Source organism: Colletotrichum phormii (assembly GCF_030913505.1).
Source record: "Colletotrichum phormii strain CBS 102054 chromosome Unknown BDP81scaffold_13, whole genome shotgun sequence".
Taxonomy (NCBI): domain Eukaryota; kingdom Fungi; phylum Ascomycota; class Sordariomycetes; order Glomerellales; family Glomerellaceae; genus Colletotrichum; species Colletotrichum phormii.
In genome coordinates this window covers 185,644-205,405 of record NW_026851455.1, presented here as the reverse complement: position 1 = coordinate 205,405, position 19,762 = coordinate 185,644, and the positions used below count along the sequence as shown (strand labels likewise).

At 54.1% G+C, this 19,762-nt stretch overlaps 3 protein-coding genes across 3 annotated transcripts; 1 reads left to right on the top strand and 2 right to left on the bottom strand.

Annotated features, from left to right (window-relative positions):
* The first annotated feature begins 3,499 nt into the window (after positions 1 to 3,499).
* On the top strand, positions 3,500 to 3,951 carry BDP81DRAFT_430687 (uncharacterized protein). The gene has a single exon (XM_060590635.1). It carries the CDS (start codon positions 3,513 to 3,515, stop codon positions 3,729 to 3,731), a length of 219 nt encoding a protein of 72 aa, XP_060443637.1. The 5' UTR covers positions 3,500 to 3,512; the 3' UTR covers positions 3,732 to 3,951.
* Positions 3,952 to 4,443: 492 nt separating this feature from the next.
* On the bottom strand, positions 4,444 to 6,029 carry BDP81DRAFT_395503 (guanine deaminase; the record flags this gene model as incomplete). The annotated part of the gene is made up of 2 exons (XM_060588074.1): positions 4,444 to 5,597; positions 5,708 to 6,029. The coding sequence occupies 2 exons, from the start codon at positions 6,027 to 6,029 to the stop codon at positions 4,444 to 4,446; spliced, it is 1,476 nt and encodes a 491-aa protein (XP_060443636.1).
* Positions 6,030 to 7,541: 1,512 nt separating this feature from the next.
* BDP81DRAFT_44236 (acyl transferase) lies at positions 7,542 to 14,364 on the bottom strand. The gene is made up of 2 exons (XM_060591666.1): positions 14,320 to 14,364; positions 7,542 to 14,212 (listed from the first exon to the last, which is right to left on the bottom strand). The coding sequence occupies exon 2, from the start codon at positions 14,150 to 14,152 to the stop codon at positions 7,841 to 7,843; it is 6,312 nt and encodes a 2,103-aa protein (XP_060443635.1). The 5' UTR covers positions 14,153 to 14,212; positions 14,320 to 14,364; the 3' UTR covers positions 7,542 to 7,840.
* Positions 14,365 to 19,762: the final 5,398 nt, after the last annotated feature.

Sequence of the window (19,762 nt, the reverse complement as noted above, 5' to 3'; positions counted from 1 at the left end):
GAGAGGATCTTCGCGGCTCGCCGATGTCTCGGAAAGGCAGATATAAGTAAAGTAACTACATATGAAGCTGTTGTCACATGTACACATTGTATAACACGTGTGGTGTTAAAGGAACTTGTGAAATAGTTCATACTATTTATGAAAAGGAGTCAAGCAATAAATATCCATGACTTAGGCTTCCTAGGTCGTGTCTTCTAATGCCCCTGTTGGTCATTATTGATAAGGTAGCTGAAATACAGAAGGCGGTAGTTGACCAATTGCCAGTCTTCAGGGGAGAGAATTTCTTTTCATCGTGGCTCATATCCCCTATAGATCTCATGGCCCACGCATTTATATTCCTTGTTCACGGTGCCAAATCTATTATCTGTGGCCCGAAACGCCGAGGAATAATCGATGAAATGACCTATTTGCGTGCCAGTAGAAGGGACGGCCCGCTGGATGTGCACGTCAAGCCATCAAAGTCCGGCATCTTCCCATGAAGCATCAGTGTGAGTAGTTGCTGGCCATCCATGCTTCCATCTTGCACAATTTCGCTAAATTCGAACCCTTCTCGCGGCCATTCAGACTTATCCCCGAGCAAAAGCTTTGGTGCCGCTATCGGACAATAGGTTGACCCAGCCCAGAACTTCGACAGGGAGGTTGAGCCTAGAACTTTTTGAGCACCCTCAATGACGAAAGTCAGGATAGTCGCGTCGTTGACTTCAAAAAAAAAGTTTCCCCTGACGACCCAGGGAAATCTTCTTCCGAGATGATGCCGACCCCGATTGTTCCCCGCCTAATGGAAACAATATACTTTTGACCCTTGAAGTCTTCCATTACCTTTGCCGATAAGAAGGAGCCAATGGCCTTCACTATATTTGACCACACTCGCAATTGTTGTTCCTCATCGTCCGGAATCTGGGAGACGTCTTCCTGCTGTGTGACGACCTCTAGCGCGTGAAACAAAAGACAACGCGATGCCGTTGAGACCTCCCTTAGGCAGGCTAGCGGAACTGGTCGGGTTGTATTATCATCCGCCCTTTGTCGGGAAGTAGAATGTTTTCTCAATATTCGTTGAATCATTGAAAGCCGATAAGCATCGCCTTCTTGTAACACCCGCCGGTCAATGATTGTAATACCTTCACACCCGCCTCGCAGGGCAAGTGTGTCCACCCTGGTCACTTCGTCAACACCTGCAGTCGCTGCTTGTAGTGCCTCCTCGGCCCAGTCGGCAAAGTCAAATTCCCAAAACGCCGCTGCTAGAAAACAGTGGTGCAACTCTCCTAAACGTGGCATCGCCAAATCCAAGCCTATGATCTCGAGACATTGATATGTGAACGACAACAGATTGTATACAGTTAGTCGTGATGAAACCTTGGCCAGATCATGGTAGGGAACAAAGCTTGGGCTTGACCGTTGGGGTACCTCGGAATTGTTGGTTGGTGGACAAATGGTGTTGTTAGTGGACGTAGTGGATGGTGTACCTGATCTACTGAAGATACGCCGTAAAATTAGGTCGGTCTTGATCACTCGTGAAATAAGATCATCTTGTTTCGGGACATAGGCGCCAAAAATTTTGTTGCCCTCCTCGCTGCAAATGAAATCGATAGCTGTCCGATGTGTGAAACGAATGCCTGTTTTGCCCCAAGGCTGAAGTCTGCTCTCGTAGGTCTTGTGCGAGGAGACAGCTTCTTCAGGCTCAGTTATGTCCAGTAGTCCGGCACACATTGCTGGTAATGCCCTCCCTAATCGATGCCACTTTTGCCAGAGTAGTTGCGTATCGGGTATCTCGTGCCGGGACATGCAGGACTCCAGTATCTCATCATCTGTAGAAATCAGGAGACCGAGAAGGCTGTCTGCACAACGCCAGATATTTAGACCGCTAGGGTTTGCCTTAATTTCCATGGCCATGTAAAATAGCAAGACTGATTTCCTGCGATATAGGTCGCTGTCTTCTTTCATTCTAGACCACATTTCCTTATACAGCTTCGTTAGGTCTTTGGGGAGTGACTCCACGCGACTGTAAAGAGTGCCCAAATCATCGTAGTTGGCAAGGCCTCGTTGGAGACTACTCAAAACAAGAATTACCCAGATAAAAACTCCTTCGGCTTTTTCGCAGATAAGTCTGGACAAATTGTCGATCGTGTTGTTGTCAAGGTCAATTCTCATGGCCTCAATCCGGTCTTGCGTAAGCAAGTGAATATCTCGATTGGTCAGATCATGGATCTTGAGCATCGGGTGTTTTTCGAGTATCCGCTTCAATTCTGGCTCGGGGCGGCTAGATACACAGATTTTGGCTTGATTTGTAGCGGCCAGATCGTCAATGAGGCTTAGAAGTCGGGGTATCGGCAACTTCATCCAAGCCATCCAAAAGCATCAAATATGTGCAAGCCGAACTTCCTATCACGTCCAAAAGGGGTTTCTCAAGTTCTTGTGCAGTCCAGTCGGTGTCTGCGTCTTTCGTTGATAGATTCGGCTGTCTCTCTGAAATTTCCTTTGCACTGCTCTTGTCTTTGACCAGAACTTGATGAAGTAGAGAGCAGAGTAGCCCTTTGATACTGTTCTGCATCAAGGTACCGGGTTTCCATAGATAGTGAGAGATGAAATGAGTTGTTGGGTCGGAATATTCCATGATCTTGTCGCTTGTCTCGATGTATTTCATTAGTGTGCTTTTCCCCGATCCGGGTTTACCACTAATCCAGTAGTTATATTTTACGACTGTCGTCTCTTATCCAGTCGGCGAAGCTATCCCACGAATGATTCGACTTCGACCCTCGGGGACAGCTGGCGCTTCCGGAACTTTCTGGTGACTCCTCTGACTTCTCTGGCGTGGTATTCGACGAGTCTCTGTTGGCAGGCCCATCGCTGTACTGGTTGCTAGAAAAGAATTTACCGAGTTTTTGGAGCCCAAGTCACTAAAGTCTATCGAACTTTTGAAGATCCATTGGAAGGTTTCCGGATGTGTTTGCGAGATGTCACTTCTCCGTTCATTCATTCCGGAATATTTTAGACTCTTCAAAAGCTGCTGATAAGTCTTCTCTTTTGCCTCCGAGTCCTCTTTAGACATCATCCTTTGTGAAAGGGCATCCTGCACACCCTGAGCTGATAATGAAACATGGTTTTTGAGAGACACCTCATGACTAGCCAATTCGACGGACGTATGGGACCTGATTGCCTCCTGCATCTTTGAGGATTCCACGCTGACGTGATCGTGCATCTCCCTCGCTTGTCTCTCGATGCCATTTCGAAGAATGCTAGTAGCCTTCGCATAATCTGCAACGAATTGTCTAAGCTCTTGACTCAGATCCGAGAAGCCTTTCTCGTTCATTTTATAGAGTGCATCTGCTTTAGCGAAATGACACTCGAGAATCGACGTGTCCATGAGCTTCTGCGCGGCATCTAAGTTGCGTCTAAGCCGGTCAAGTCTCTTTTTCCGCCAGAGGATCTTTGGTGCAGCGACCAATGCCCCGGGTCTGCCGGGCTGAGTAGAAGAGAGAAATTTCATTTCTTCCTCCAGGTCTCTGGCATCCTTAATGCACTTTGCGGCAAGGTCTAGGAGGCGCTTCTCCATTGTTGGTGCCTTGGCAGCGGCAGCGGCCGCGGCAGCGGCAGTGGGTGCGGGCGCCGGTCGTTTGCTCAATGACTCTATCAAACCATCGCAGACGAGTTTGAGGCTCTCGGCGTGTTCGGTCAGACCAGGTTCCGGCGAACCGCTCTCGTGGATCCGTCGACACATTGAGATGGCCTCATGACCAAAGCTGACGAGCTGCATGAGGTTGCAGGCGAGGCCCAGGCTCGCGATGCCTTCAAGGCCGGACATGGCGTGCCGTTTCTCGTAGACGGACTGGTAGGTAAAGTCGATTGAATCGAGTGGGAAAGGTCTTCGTAGCTGAGCAGTCAATGGGATCAGTTCCGGTGATCCTCGTTGGGGGAGGTGCTCAACACGAGGGCGAGGGTGGAATTGTTGATGGCGAAACCAGCCAGGTAGAATGATGGGGTGGAAAGGGCAAGATGCAGATGGCGGTGATGTTGAGGGGCAAGTTGTTGGGGTGCGTTGCTTGCTTGGTAAGACGCAGCCTGATTGTGATATGGCAAGTTCGACTTCATTGGAGGAACCGCGCCACCCTGGTGATCTGACGGGCATTCAGATGCACCCTATCAAGTCCAGTTTCAATTTCAATTACAAGTTCATGTTCAAGTTCACATTCAAGTTCAAGTTCAACTTCACGCTCAAGTTCAAGTTCAAGTTACTCATGCATTGCGAGACTGGATCCGTTGAGTTGCACTGCAAGTATCCACCTTGAGAGACTCGCAGGCGGAGATTTCAATGAATAGCTCTAAGCTTCATTATACATCTAATCGAATATTACTCCAGGTGACATCAACCCGGCCAGCAAATAGGTACACCAAACGCCAGATATTCCATGCCTCCCGTCTACCGCAATGACGTGACTCTTTCCTCATCTACTTTCTCGAATGCACCATCCGCCCCTTGACCCAAACCATCTTGGTATTTCGATCATCCCCATTAAACACCCACTTCGCAACCCGATTCTCCCAACTCTCCCACCCAAACACATCAACATTCCCATCCTCCTCCTGTTCCCCATCCTCATCAACAACAGGCAACCCAATAAGCTGCGCATCCCACTGCAAGCCCACCTCAAAACCGCCAATCTTCCCACCCAACCCAACAACCTTGGCACCGCCCCGCGTACCCAGATACAACACCTCCTCGACTGTCAACTTGGCCCTCTCCTTCTCCTCCCCCTGCAGTCCCATCGCAACATGCCTCGACACCAAAGCAGCCTGTCTCGCCGCCTCGAGTATACTAGGACTATACCCGCCACTCATATCCGTCCCCAACCCGACGTCAATCCTCTTATCCCACAGCCACCTCACCCGCGCCGCACCGCTCGTGATGGAGCTGTTACTACACGGACAATGCGAGACCTTGGACCCCCGCTCCGCAATCGTATCCGCCTCCTTCTCCGATAAATGGATCGCATGCGCGAGCACCATCTTCTCCCCCAACAGGCCGTGTTGGTCATACACATCCGTATAACTCTCCGCCTCGGGAAACAACTCCTTCACAAGCTCAATCTCCCCCTCATTCTCCGAAATATGCGTCTGCGCAAGAACATCTAACTCCCGCTGCATATCCGCCAACCCCCTCATCGCGTCCCCCGAACAAGCCGGCGCAAACCGCGGCGTCAGCACCGGCGCAACGAGCTCGAAGCGCGGATCAATCTTTCGAATATACTCCACGCTCTCCCTCGTTCTGCGCAGCGAATCGGCCGCGGACTCGTCCTTGTAGTACTCCGGGCACAACCCCTCGCGGTCCATGCACACCCTTCCCACAAATGCGCGCTGGCCGAGGGCGAGGCAGATGTCGGCGAGGAGGTTCGTTGCAGCGACGTCGATTGTGGCGTAGTATGCCGATGTGGTGGTGCCGTGGGCGAGGGTGCGTTTGACGCAGGCCGTGTAGACGCGTTTAGCCTTTTTCTGGTCGGCGAGGGAGGATTCGAGGGGGAAGGTGTAGGTGTTTAGCCAGTCGAGGAGGGTTGATTTGCCAAAGATGCCGACATTTGGGTATTGGGATGCGTGGACGTGGGTGTCTGGTGGGGTTTCGTTAGCTCTGGTTACGACGGGAGTGTCTCACTACGGGCGGAGGAAGCATCCCGAGACAGACGATCTGGTCCCCAGACGGATCGGAGTAGAAACTCACCAATGAACCCAGGAAAGAAAAATTGCCCCTCTTTGCCGACACAAATCTCGACATCGCCAACGCTCCATCCCAAGCGCGGCAGAACTTCCGCCTCGGCTCTCTCCAAGTCACAACCGGTCTCGACAGCGACGATTGTTCCCGCGGCATCGACGCAGACGGCCGCATCGTGGAGGTACTCGAGCTGCTCCTTTGTCTTGGAGTGGATGAAGGAGCCGAGGAAGAGCTTGTTGCGCAGCTGCGACTGCGCTTGCGTGGGAGTAGGAGTCTCCGTTGCTGCTGTGCCGGCGGCGGCGGGTGGTAGGTCCCGGATCATGTCGCCCATTATGTTGCTACTTTACGTCTCTTGACTGGGGCGTTTAAGATCCTCTGGAGAATAGGGTTCGGAATTGTAGGTTGAGTGGTGAAGTCGTTTGCAGGTTGTCGTGACGTCGGGATAATCTGTCGCAGTCTTCGGTTGTCGTCGGCAGAGTCGGCGGTTGAAAAGAAACCCCCACCACGATTCAATGCTCTCTCTCACTTTCTCTTTGTCTCCGTAACGTCCAGTCCTCGTGCTCCAGGTGCGCAGGTGATCGCTACAGCTGACAATTTTCTCTCACCGAGACTACCACAAATAAGACCACCGGAATGGTAATTGCTGGGTCAATGCCCTCAAAGGATTGTAGTCACGGGATGAAAAGTTGCAAATGGTAGGTAGTACGGAAGGATGCGGTAATGTAAGGCAGAGAGTGTTGAAAGATGGGTATCGTCTCTTCGGTTCAAGTTTCCCAAAACCCCTCTCTTCAAAAGCAAAAAGACAAGCGGAGGGGAAAGAAAAGGAAGGGAAGGGGAACACGGTAAATTTATGCAGTGCAACAGATGACGCGCAGCCCAAGAAAGCATGTGCTTCATCCTTTTTTGTCAAGGTAAGGTAGTCCGCTCCCCAGGCGGCCGTCTCCTTCCACGTTCGGGTCTCCCCAGTGCTGCTCCCCAATTTACCCCTCCAAGAGATAAGAAGCGGAATACGGAGACGGACTGACAGGGGATAGCCCCATGGAGGGGATCCAGCTCGACGGGACTGTCAAAGCAAAGAAGCTTTCCTTTCCTAGTGTAGCTTGCTTCCAACGACTAAACCAACAACAGCAACCATGGACAAACTACGCATCTAGTCAAAAAGTCTAGAATCGGATTCGTTGGGTTACAATTGCACACCAATCTTCTCGAGGTACGGACGGTGACGGGGACCCCAAACACCACCGCCTGCCCGCCAATGCGCGCCCCGCCCCCCACTTCGCAACGCACCGGCCGCACGTCGCACGGCGCTCGCCGCTGGCCGACCGCAGCTCCAGTCTCACTCCCAAAATCCCATTCTCCCCACGCGCGCCTCGGCTTGACTCCATCCGGATAGCTTCCCAGACATCCCAATGTTCCCATAGCTCATCCCCAAAGCCACATTCCCCCGTCCGTCAACTTTTTCCCCTCGTTCCATTCAAGCCACCGCCAGACAAGTTCGATAAGCATCCTTTGTTCGTCAGGGCGGCACTCTTGGGACACTCTCGGATACGGTAGGTATCCCAGGACCACATGGTCCTCCACCGCCATCCCGTCTTCTATCCAAAATTACCTCGACGCGGGTAGTCAAACCCGTCCCGTCCATCCGCCCGCATGCTGCGCCATTCGGGAGAAGCATCTGTGTTCCGGGTCCTTGCAGTCATTCTTCGTAGATCCCCCGCTGTCAAAATAGCTGCTGTGCTTGCCTACTGCCACTAGTTCTCCAGTCATCAGTCGTTGTATCACCCTCTGCCTTGTTTGCCCGTCAGACAAAGCAGTGCCATCGGGCATTTTATCACACGCCTCTCGGAAACTTTACCGGGTACACAGCTTGTTGAACTTTAGTTGCTCTATTCTCTTCTTGTGCCACAATTTAATAACTCTAGAATAATAAACGCCCCAAGCAAATATTGACCAAACAAAAAGCTCTCTAAACGCAGCATGATAAAACAGTCATCAATAAACAACATCCCTAATGTGTACAACGCTTACGCCGTCTAGAGTCATTCAATGCCCCCACCAGGAATCATCTTCATTCCTCTGCCTTTTTGTCATTCGTTATACCGTAACCCGATTTCTCTTCCTCCTTGCAGTTGCACACACAGCTTATGCCGCGGCGCCGGGGCCCTCGTGCTCACCAGCAAGGCCGTTGACTCCGTTGGGGCCAGGGCCGTCCTGGGTGAACTGATCCCAGTTCGCCAAGATTTGAGCAATCTTGGGCGAGTTGGTCAGCTTGTAAACATCCTCAAAGTACTCCTTGGTGATGGCGAAAGGCTTCGCCGTCACGTTGGGGATGTATTTGCCAACAAGCTTGGCAGGGTCGATCGTCGTCTTGTTGATCTTCTTGAGAAGGAACGATCGGAAAGGCTTGACGCCAGACCGCAGGAATGTCGAGTGGAAAGGCACGTCGATACCGCGGAGAGGAATCGTTGCGAAGCCACGCTGGAGCTCCAGAGGCGTGGGCTTCTTGAGGGTAGCCTCGGCGCTGCCCTTGATGATCTCCTTGAGAGCACCCTTGGCCTCGTCAATGTTGCCACGCATCTCCTCAATGTCAATCTTCTGTTGCTTGAGGAAGTTGGTGACACCGGTGAGAGTGTCGAGCGCGCGCAAGTCACCAGCAGCGACGTACTGCATGTTGGCGATGTTGTAGTTGACAATCTCAAGGAGCCAGCCAGTCTCCTCGGAGATGCAGTCAACAACAAACTGCAGAGCCTCCTCATTGAAAGTCTTGGAGATTCTGCTGGGGTTGATGGCGCACATGGAGTAGTTGGAACGGCCAGCGGCGTCACGCTCGACAGCGACTTGCATGGTCAAGCCACGGTAGAAGACAACCGACACCAAACTCTCAATGGGCATGACCTCAGCCAAGGCGGCAAGGGCAGAGTATTCACCCAGGGAGTGGCCGGCGAAGGTGCAGTCCCGGGGAACGAGACCCTTGGACTTCATGTCCTCAAAGCTGGCCTTCTCCATGAGGGTAAGGGCGGGCTGAGTGAACTGAGTGGCGGACAGCAGGCCGGTGGGCGAGCGGTAGGTGTAAGAAGTGGTCTTCTCGTCAATCTCCTTGAAGATGCGCTCGGACTTGATGCTTCCATCGGCGGCAACGGTCTCGAAGGTCATGGCCATGTAGTTCTGACGGATGGCCTTGCCGCGAGGGCCACCGAAGTAAACGGTGAGCTCCTTCGGGTTGTTCTTGACGATGTTGGTGATGGAGAAGCCGTAGTTGTCAAGGAGGTACTTGTCGGCACGGTCCCAGACGTCCTTGGCAACGTCACTGCTGGCGTACAGCTCCATACCCATGCCCTGCTCCTGAGAACCTTGGCCAGTGAAGACGTAGGCGGTGACGGGCTGCTCAACCTCGGCCTCACCGAGAAGGACCTTCTCCTCAGTCTCCTTGTTGCTGGCCTCGACCTTGATGATCTTGCGGCCAGAAACCATACCAACGTGCTGAAGCTTGACCTGAAGGTCGTCGTTGGGGAGGACCATGCCAACCAGAGAAGCATGGAAGCTGCGAACACGACCAATATTGTTCTCAGCAGCCCAGGTCTCAACCAAGCTACGAACGGCAGCACTAGAGTACATGCCGTGAGTGATGGTACCAGGGAGGGCAGCGTAGTTGGCAAACACGCGGGAAACGTGAATGGGGTTGTAGTCACCAGAGACACGGGCGTAGTTCTCGTTGGTGGCAGGGGCGCGGAGCTGGAGAGGGGTACGACCGCTGAGAGGGATGGGGTTCTCAAAGTTGAGGGGCTGGTCAAGAGGGGCACCAGTGCGCTCGAGGTAGTCGACAACGGGATTGCCGTTGGACTGGCCAGCCTCGTAGTCAACGCTGGCAACCTGGATGATCTCCTTGGTGGGAAGCTCAAGAAGGACCTGGCCCTGGGTGGAAACGCTGCTGTACATCGTCTTGGTCTTGTAGCGGTAGAAGCTCTGAAGACGGAAAGTAAGAGTCTGTCCGAGGAGGTCGAGGTCGCGGGGCAAGTCATCAGTGTTGAACCACTGCTTCGACTTAAGAACAGCGACGTCCTTGCTGGTGGCCAAGTGCAGCTGGATGGGCGTCTCCATCTTGCGCTGGAAGGTGTTCTCGTAGTCGGTGTAAGCACCGCGGTACAAGAACTGAGAGGTGACGTCCATGACAGCCTCGCCATCGCGGTAGATGGTACCGCAGACCTCGACCATCTTACCAGACTCCTGGTTGATGACGGCGTTGATCTGAGCGGTGGTGGAGACCTCGTCGCCCTTCTTAAGAGGCTCGGCACCAGGCTTCATGCGGAACTCGTTTGACAGGTGGACAAGCTTAAGCAGGTCACCGTCAATGGTGCGAGGGAAGATAGGCTTGGTGATAGCCTTCCAGCCGACGACGATGGCAAAATCCATGGGCGCGTAGACAGTCTTGCCGGGACGCTCGACGAAGGCCTCACCAGTGTTGCCAACGGCATGGATGAAGTCGTTGATGCTCTCGCCAGTAATCGTAGCCTTGCCACCATCGAACTTGCTGCTGACATCGGCGTCGAGGTTGAAGGTCTCGTCACCGAACCACGCACGCCAGTAGAACTCCTTGATGCGGTCGTTACGACCCTCCATGACTTCGTGGATCGGGGCGTAGCCGGCCTCAGGGTGGTAGGTGAACTTGAGAGGCAGGGCCACGGGCTTGCCAAGAGCGGTGGTATCCTTGATCATGTTGACAACAATCTCGTTCTTGCCCTCCAGCTTGACCTCAATGACGTCAACGTACTGGTTGTGGCGAGGCTGCTCCTTGACAATGATCTTGGTGTTCTTCGCATCCTTGGGGTTGTGGATCTCGACGAAGAGGCCGCGGGTCGGCGCGAAGATACGCTTGAGAGGGTTTGTCTGGAACTTTTGGCCCTGAACAACAACCTCAGAGGTCAGAAGAGCGTGGCGCCAGCTGCGATCGGGGCCGGCAAGCAGGGCCAACCAAGCATCAAGGCTGGGAAGGGTCGCGGAAGGCGAGGTGGAGAGGCGGTAGGTGTTCTTGTGGGCATCATCGTAGGAAACGGTGAGGCCATCGACATCCTCAACAGGGATCTCAGTCTCAATGAGCTTGCCACCGAAGTACTCAATGGTAGGGATGGCCTTCTTGTCGCCCTTGTAGAGGTCTCTGGTCAAGTACTCAACGTGGGTCTTGTGAATGCCGTCAAGGATATCCTTAATGGGCTCATCAATGACCGTGGAGAACCTGACGGCAGTAGGTCCCTGAAGAATGCAGGTACGGCCGACATCCTGGCCAATGACGGCGCCGAGGTCCTCAGACTGCCACAGGGAGTCCTTCTTGAAATAGAAGTCAAAGTTCTCATCCAGGGTAGGAATGAAAGTGACGGGCTTCTGGATGGGACGGAGGCAGAGCATCAGGAAATGCTGGACATCCTGGGCGTTGATGAGTTGAGTCTCAGCATCGGGGTAGTGCGAGAGAATCTTCTCAACAGTCTCGTAAGGAGTCTGGAGATCCTTGAAGTCCTGGAGTTGAGCGACCTGGCCTGCCTTGGAGGTGAAGCGCTCCTCAACACGGCGGATGAAGTCACCAGTGAGTCTGATGAAAGTGGGGTCGATCCAGCGCTGCTCGTGGCGGATGTAAAGCAAGTCGACCATGCGGCGGACAACCTCACCGTAGGTCATGTCCTCCAGATCGACGGCCTGGCCAGCGCGGTTGCGACCGAACCAAACCTTCTGGAAGTCGTCGTTGAGCTTCTTGACAATGTAGTCGCGGTTCTTCTTCAGCTCAGCGACGCGCTTCTCCTTGGGGAGGGAGAAGATCTTCTTGTCCATCTCAGCCCAGAAAAGGACACCACGAGTAGCAAGCTTGTGGATAGGCTCGCCCATCTCAGACAGAACGGTGACGACACCGCCGGTAGGTCCAGTGTAGGACTTCTCCCACTCGCTGTCCTCAACACCAGGGGCGTCGATGATGGCCTGCTTGGCAGCAGGGCTGGTCTTGGCCTCCTTGGCGACCATCATGCGACTACCGAACAGAGTACCGTCGAAAGGCATGGGAGGGTAGCCGTAGCTCTTGGACCATTCACCGGTGAGGTACGGGTAGGTATCCTCAGCACCGCCGAAGCCACTGCCGGCAACCAGGATGATGTTCTCCTGACGACGGATGCGAGGGTACATGGTAAGGATAGGCTGGTGGAAATCCTCGTAAGAGTGGTGACCACCTCCACGACCACCGGTCCACTGCAAGAGAACGGGGAAGGTCGGGTTCGCCTTGGCGATGTTGACAACGGCCTGAATAGCATCGACGGAGCCGGGCTTGAAGCTGATGTGCTTGAGACCCAGGGTGTCAATGTATTCCTGAGCGACCTCAACGGAAGGAACACCAGCACCGATGGTCAGGCCCTCGATGGGGACACCCTCGGCTCTAAGTCTTCCAAGCATGGGGATCTGCCACTGCATGGCACGAGGGTTGACGTAGATCAAGTTGACGCCGATACCACGTCCAGCCGGGATGGCACCCTCGATCTTTCTCAGGGCGGCGGTCATCATGGTGGGGTCGAAGTAACCACCACCGGCCAACTCAATGTGGTAGCCAGCGTTCATGGTGGCAGCGACGAAATCCCAGGGGACCGTGCAAGGAGTCATACCAGCGACGACCATAGGAGGAAGGCCCAACAGTCTGCTCATCTTGGTATCGACGTAGGTATCGCCGTTGGATGTGCTGACCAGGCGAGGACCGAACTCCTTAACCCAGTCCACGGCATATCTGACCGCGTGCTCCTCATCACGGTCAAAAAGCTCAGGCTTGTAGCCAACTTCGGTGATGGAGCCGTCAACGGAACCAGCGAGAATAACGCGGACACCAGTACCCTCCTTGTTTCTGCTGGTAAGAACACCAAGACCAGAAATACCACCAGGGCCGAAGTCAAGGACGTGAGTAGCCTGGGGGAAGACGGTGGCCTTCTCCCAGTTGACGGGGTCTCTGGTAATGAGACGAATGAGAGTAGGCACGATGTTGCTGTCGCCAGCCTCACGGAGATCTTTGCCAGTGTTGGTGTCGAAGACCGCAGTGCCCAGAGACTTGGAGGGGATCTTGATGTTCTTCAAGTCCTCATCAATGAGCTCCGTCGCCTCAGCAAGGTACTTGCTGTGGAAGGGTGCAGTGATGGGCAGGAAGCGGTGGACGAAGCGGAGCTTGCGCTGGGTGTGAGGGATACGGTTCTGGTCCAAACCGGTAGGCGCCTTGACCTTGCGGAGCTGCGCGTTGAGACCGTACAGGGAGATGGGAGGACCCGTGACAACCAGGTTGCGCGGGCTGTTGATCAGAGAGATGGAGATGTGACGATCAGCGGGCAGGTACTTGTTGGTCGCATCAATGTGCTTCTGGACCTCAGCCTGGGAGAGGTCTCTAATGCTAAGCATGGGCGTGGGGGTGCCCTCGCCGTTGTCGGCCGACTCTCTCAGCATGGTGGGCGTCAACGAGGTGCGGGGGAACACCTGCTGGCTGCGAGCACCGATCCAGAAGAGAATGGTGAGCGCAGAAGGGGCAAGCTCCTTCCATGACTCCCAGGACTCGGCGGCGGCAGTGATAGCAGCGAGCACAATGCCCTGGGAGTGACCAGTCGTACCACTGATCTGGTCGCGGAGCAGACCAGGGTGAACGCCCAAAACCTTGCAAGTGACCTCGTAGTGCGCAAGCTGCACGAGACCAATCAAGGGGAAGCTGACAGGGGCTGAGATGAGGTAGTCGACATCGGGGGTCGCATCCTCGCTCTCGAGCCATCTCATGATATCCAAGCCCTTGGGGTAAAGCTTCTCAGCCTCGGGGTGTTTGGAAAGGTTCTGAAGGAGCTCGGCAGCGTTCAAAATAAGCTCGCCGACAAAGGGGTTGTACGTCTTGTAGATCTCGCGCAACTCCTCGAAGTACTCCTCGATGTTGCCCTGACCGCCGAAAATGGTGTAGATGTCGGCAGAGCCATCGTCGGATGCGCGGAAGAGCGCTGAACCGTAGGCCTTGATAGAGCGACCAGTGGTTTGTCTGGCTTTGTAGTAGCTGCGGATGACAACCAACTTCTTGGCGTCAATGCCGGGCAGCGTGGCAGCGAGAGCGTGGACCTCGTTGCCCTGAAGGTAGCCGCGCTCGAACTCGTTAAGGACGAGCTTCAGGACCTCTTCGTAAGAGCCTGACTCGTCGTCCTCGCCCTTTTCGACCTCGTCGGCGACGAAGCCCATGTATCTTGCGACCAGCTCTGCAACGGACGAAGGCTCGTCGTCTTGAGCAAGCTCATCTGTGGCGGTGGGGAGAGTGGCATTGAAGCGGTCCTTCAATTGGGAGGCATGGAAGTGCAGGGCGGTCGGTACGAGGAGAGAGGTCTCGAGAGAACCGTGGCGGAGAGTGAGAGGTCGCAGAGAAGCGTTGGATCGAGGGGTAGAAACGCCCGTTTGAGGGCCTGTTCCGGTGCCGTACATGATGACGGTTTTGGGGGGTATCAAGAAGACGTGTGAAGTTTTTTCGTGCTACGAATGGAGCTTTGCTCGCCACGTTTGTTAGCCGATATGCTTTTTCCCACCTCTCTCCCCTGCAGATCCAGAGGTCTGCCTCCAGCGGGGGAGCGAAAAACAGCAAGATGGCTTACCTGTGTGTGACTCCGTAAACTCAGCGAAGAGCAGGAGGCAGCTAGTTCAAGATGCTCCGGTATGGCGAGGGAAGGGCGAGGAAGTGGGTGGCAGTACTATCGTGTCTTTTAGGTATTGAGCGTGGGTGGTCGTCTAGAGCTTTCTCTCCTATTATCCGAGAGCAATTGGTGGTCTATGAAGGACAAGAAAAGGAAACGAGAAGACTGCCTGCAAGTTCTGTCCTTGACGTGGAGTTGTGGGAGGGAAGAGCAAGAGAGTGGCAGATGGCAGCTTAAAGAAGAGTGGGATGGTGAGCAAGGGAAGGTTGGGAGGGTTCTTGGAGGAGGTTATGATGGGAAGTCGAGGCAATTGAAGTGTATCCCTTTGGACTTTTTTTCTGCTGCGGCCCGGGTCTGGGTCCCTGCTGAATTTCTTGGGGGAGTGGGAGTTGAGTGAGTGAGTGAGAAGAGCGTGTGCATGTGTGTGTGTGTGTGTGTGTGTGTCTTCCCGGGTCTGTCTCAATAAGTGGGCATGGATTGATTGGGATTGTGGGATTGAGGACTGGGAACTTGGTACTTTCACGCCATCATTGAGGAGGGAGAGAGAGGCACGGCGTGTGTAGTGTGTACATTGATTGTGGTGTGCGGTGTGTGGATGCTCAAGTGGATGAATGGATGGATCCAACCTTTGGGCAAGTATCCGTACGAAGTACCTCCTGCTTCTCGACCTTTTTTTGTTTTTTCTTTTCGTGAGAGTGAGGTCAATCCCGCCAACGTAATTGGAGGTGTCTGGTCCAGTTTGGGTCACTTTTGGTGTGTCTACGAGGGGTAGAAAGGGGAGGTACCCAGGACAGGGACAGGTACATGGCACCGATACGCAGAGAAGACGAGATGGAACTCAACGATTAGAAAAAATTAGGCCGGGGTCATTTTGGGACATTGGAATGAATCCAGTTGGTTCGGGCTGACGGAGGAAAGGCACGTTGGACCGATGTTTGAAGTACGTACTCCGTACCTGCCACGCTTGCCCCCGTCTAGCTTCACTTTGCGCTTGCAAGGCAGGTACGGGTCGACGGGTGGAAAGTACCTACCTGAGTACCTCTGCCTTTTGCCGGCTCGAGGCAAGAGCACCTCAAGACTCAAGACTCGAGATTCAAGAGCGGAAAGAGCAGGGAAGGTGGCAGTTGGCCGTTTGCTGGCGTCAAGCGGTGTCTGCCTGCAGTACCTGGTCCCATGGCCAAGTGACCAATTGCTGCGGGAGCGTGTGTCAATGCCAATCAATCCAATTGTCTGTGTGTGTTCACAGTGCTGTATCATCTCTCTCTTTTTCTGCCTTTGCATCTCTCCAAAAGTCTCAAATCTCAATGTCTCGCCAAATTTTTTTTAGTTCTGTTGGGGATGGTCGTACACCCCAATCCACCCCTCCAGCTCCACCCTTGACTTCATGCAGCCCGAGTGATCCGCAAGGGTGCCGCTGTTGGAGAACGGGCGTCGATGTACCGGTACATACTCTCGCAACCTCCTTTAACCTCACTTCCTGCTCACCTTCTCTTCCACGCATCCACGCATCCAACACTCTTCCCAAGTTTCCCTCCCAAGCCACACTTGGATGATGGCGGCACGCAACCACGACGGATTGTGTGTATCTTGCCTCCGGATCTTTGCCGCCAACTCTTAGCTCATCGAACCGGGACAGCCTCCTTCGAGGTGCTGGATCAATGGACGCACGAATCCTCGGCCAAATGGCATCATTTCGGCTCTTGGGCCTGGACTTGCACCACACTTTTCAGCATCAGTGCTGATGTTAAGCAAATCGCACTTGTCGCGCACGCCGATAAGATGCCGAGTTGCTACCCCGGATGCAACAAACGGACGATAACGAGCTCGAAACTATCGCGCCGTCGCGGGCCATCTCGGGTTCTGCTGCGCGACATCGCTCGATGCCGAGTTGCCTCCCAGAGCAGCTCAAGGAAATGAAGTTTTCAATCCTCGCCTCTTCCTTGTATCGACTCGCCTCGCTGACCGGGAGTTGCGAAAAGGTATCGCCCACTTCGAATTGGACCCTAAAAGATCCAGATATGCGGGATCCCACCAAGTACAATGTACTCGCGGCCCCCCCGTTGCGTTCCCGCAACTCCCTGGCCGGTTGAAAGGCGGTCAACATCCTTAGCGTCGTACCCAGGATTCTGCCGCCTCCTTCTCCCCACCGCTTTCACCCCACGCCTGGGGCGGGATGCTGGGGAGGATGGGAAATGCGCGGGACCCTGAGGAAGAGGATCCGGCAGGGAGAACGGCATGTATATTTTTGATGTACCGAAACCAGCCGCCATACCGCACTCGCAACTCTGGCCTGGCACGCCTGGCTTGCTGGGGCGGGAGCTATCTCTCTGCCATGCCACGCCGCCCACGCGGACGGTTGTCGAGGAATGCAAGCTCTAGCCTCTGCGTACCCAAGTGCCCTGTTTCTCCCCTTGAGAGGCGTGGAGGGGTAACTACCTGATAGCGATGAGAATCGTACGGATCACTGGGCACTAATTCAGTAAGACATACCGCCTGCCCGCTGCCCAGCCCAGCCCTGCCCAGCGCTTTTAAGCATGAACTGATGAGGAACAGGGCTGGAATTCTCGAATATCGACAGTTGTTGCACCGAGCTCATACACTCGGTCTCCGATTGCTCATCGATGTCTCTCGGTTGGCTCGGACGAGCTGAGTTGAGGGTTTGAAGAATGCTGTTGGTGATGGGCGGTCAGAGGCAAGTCGCAGTTAAGTGGTTTGTTGCGCATCACAATGGTTTGTTGGCTGTGTCTTCCATCAACTGGGCATATCCGCCCACCTGTCGTGGCTCATCTACCGAAGAACTGGAGCGACCCGTCGCACGCAACCGAAAGGTCAGCAAGAGACTACCTAGTCAATTTTGAACTGAGTAGTTCCTGGGCCTGGCCGGGGCTTGAGCTGAAGCAAACCAAGCCCTTCAAACAGCACATTTGAGCCTCGACAGAAAAGCTTGGGTCCATTCGTTGTCGACAACTCCAGTCGTAAAGTATCGCTACATTGCACCCCCATCGACCTTTGGCGGGTTCCTGGAGCAGCGACCACTTTTGCCCCTCCTTGCCCTCCATTTCCCATTTCCCCCTTCCACTCTTCTATGGCCTTCTGCTTGCAACATGGAGGCCTTCTTTTTTTTGGCTTGTTGCTGAGGAGTTGCGGCTGTTGCTTCCCGGATTCCCGTTGGTTGACAGAGGAGAAGATATCTTATCATGGCACCACTGTCCCACAGCTTGCTGCACTCGTATAGTGTTCGTACACGTATGCTACAACCATCCCGTTGATGACACTTTTCACATCAGAGCTGTCGCTGGGAAGAGCCGTAGCTCTATCCGTATCTCTTATCGGTATCAGTATCAGCATCCCGCCAAGCATCCAAGCTCCAACAAGCTCCAACAAGCTCCAGCTCTCCCCCCCTCCAAAGGAAAAGTGTGTGGACAGTCGTTGAAGGTCGCAAGAGGCTATGACCAACAGGAACGCGGCGATAAGGATGAGCTGATAGAGATACAATCAGAGTTACGGGTCTTCGGAACGGGTACATCTCAAGGTCAAAAGTGAGGTGAAGCTTGGGAGATCTCAGACTTAGACCGTACGTAGTAGACACACAGAGCCTCGCGAGGGGCTAAACGTTTGCTGCACACGCTAAGTAAAATCGAGGACTCGAGGGGCAGGTACGGCGGCCACTAGTCCGAATCCAACATTCCAGCAGTTCGGGAAAGCGCTGCGAGCGCGGCGTGGAATTGGAAGTCGGGCAGAAAGACGGCGAGAAGATGGAAGTCGAGACATTGAACGCGCGCCACACGAGGCTAACGACAGCGCCCAGCCGTGCCAGCCTAGCTCAGGGAAAGAGTCCGAGAGCTGGCAAGCCGCAAGCCTTGGATGTGAAGCTGCAGATCAGGTACAGCTACTTGGCTTGTTCTTGTCTCATCCCGCCTCGCGACATGGCACGTACCCGCACTTCGCATTACACGACAGGCTGGCTTGAAGAGGTGGCAGGCCAGGCGCAAGACAGCCTTTGATACTCCGTGGAGGGCAGCGATAAGATAGCGAGGCGCACGGAAGGAGTCACTTGAGACTGGTTGATAATGCATGCAGCACGATGATGCGGCAGCTGCCACTCTGCTCGTTCTCTCGCACGGAAGACGAAGAGCACTGACTGGCTTCGGTCTAGCCAGGTGACAAGATATCTTACGTATCAGTGTCCGATGGTGAGGAAAAGCTTGGCCCCAAAGAATTCATGCTTTGCGTGGCTTCTATGTTGTTGGATGTTATGAATTATTTTTGCTGGATCATGGATGGCCTACCCGAAACTATTTTTTGCGGAGGTGACGCCTCAACTCCAACGTCAACTTGACATCAATGACGGATTGCGGATTGCCCTCCCTGCCGTCCCTCCCAAAAAGATGGTGATCCACCGTCCTACGGGTGCCCACCCTGCATTCCCCCAATGAAATGGTTTTGTGGGGAAGGCCCCCTGATCATCCCATGCTCGATTGGGGAAAGCGTCTGAATATGGTTGAGGAGCTTTCTACGGGTACTACGTACCTCATGTATCGGCCAGGCGTTGCAGCAGCAAACCCCAAGAAAAGAAGAAGCCAGCACCCAGCAGCCACACCAAACTGACCACACACCTCCCAGGCAATTTACACGCCAGCAGCTTTCTTCCCACCTGCATGGGGGGAACATGGAAACTTGAAGGGGACAACGCGTGAGGTGCCGGGAAGTTCACGTCTCCCATCGCGAGGCAAGGCAGGTTGGCCCCACTTGATTGTATGTACCTTTCTCAGGGCCCTGCCGCCTTTTCTTTTTCCCACGTCCCCCCCTCGGGAGGCAGAACTGGAAGACGAAGAGAGGAAAAACGAAAAAAGAGACAGCCAGTTGAATGTCTCGAGACATCAGTCCGTCCACCTCATAGGATCCATCCACCTTTCACTTGAGTGTCCCCGGTGGACTCCCCAAGTACCACCACCACCAACTTGCATGTACCTTGTACCTGACCTCACCTGAGGTACTTCGACATTGGGAAAAACCTCCCATACACACTCCCTCCCTCTCCTCTCACGCACTCTGCTCATCTTCCTTGAGCCGGTGGGGGCCCTTGCCTGGTTCAACAATCATCTTTTTTCCTGACGGGACCTGTTGTTCCCAATCCCATCCCTCCCTTTCTAGTTGGTGTCCTCTCCTCACAAAGTAGACGCCCCCCAAGAAACTCAATCAAGTGCCAGTGACCCGATATCGAGGGGCCAGAGCCGTCGACATTTGAACCTGTCTCTCTTTTTTTTTTTCATCATATCCAACCATCTTCCCTTCATCCGTGTTCCTCCTCCCAAACCACTTCTACATCTCCCTCGCTCGCCTTCGCCAGTTTGTCCCTCCCTCTCTCTGGCGCGGACTTGATTCTCCCTTGAACAGCCACCCA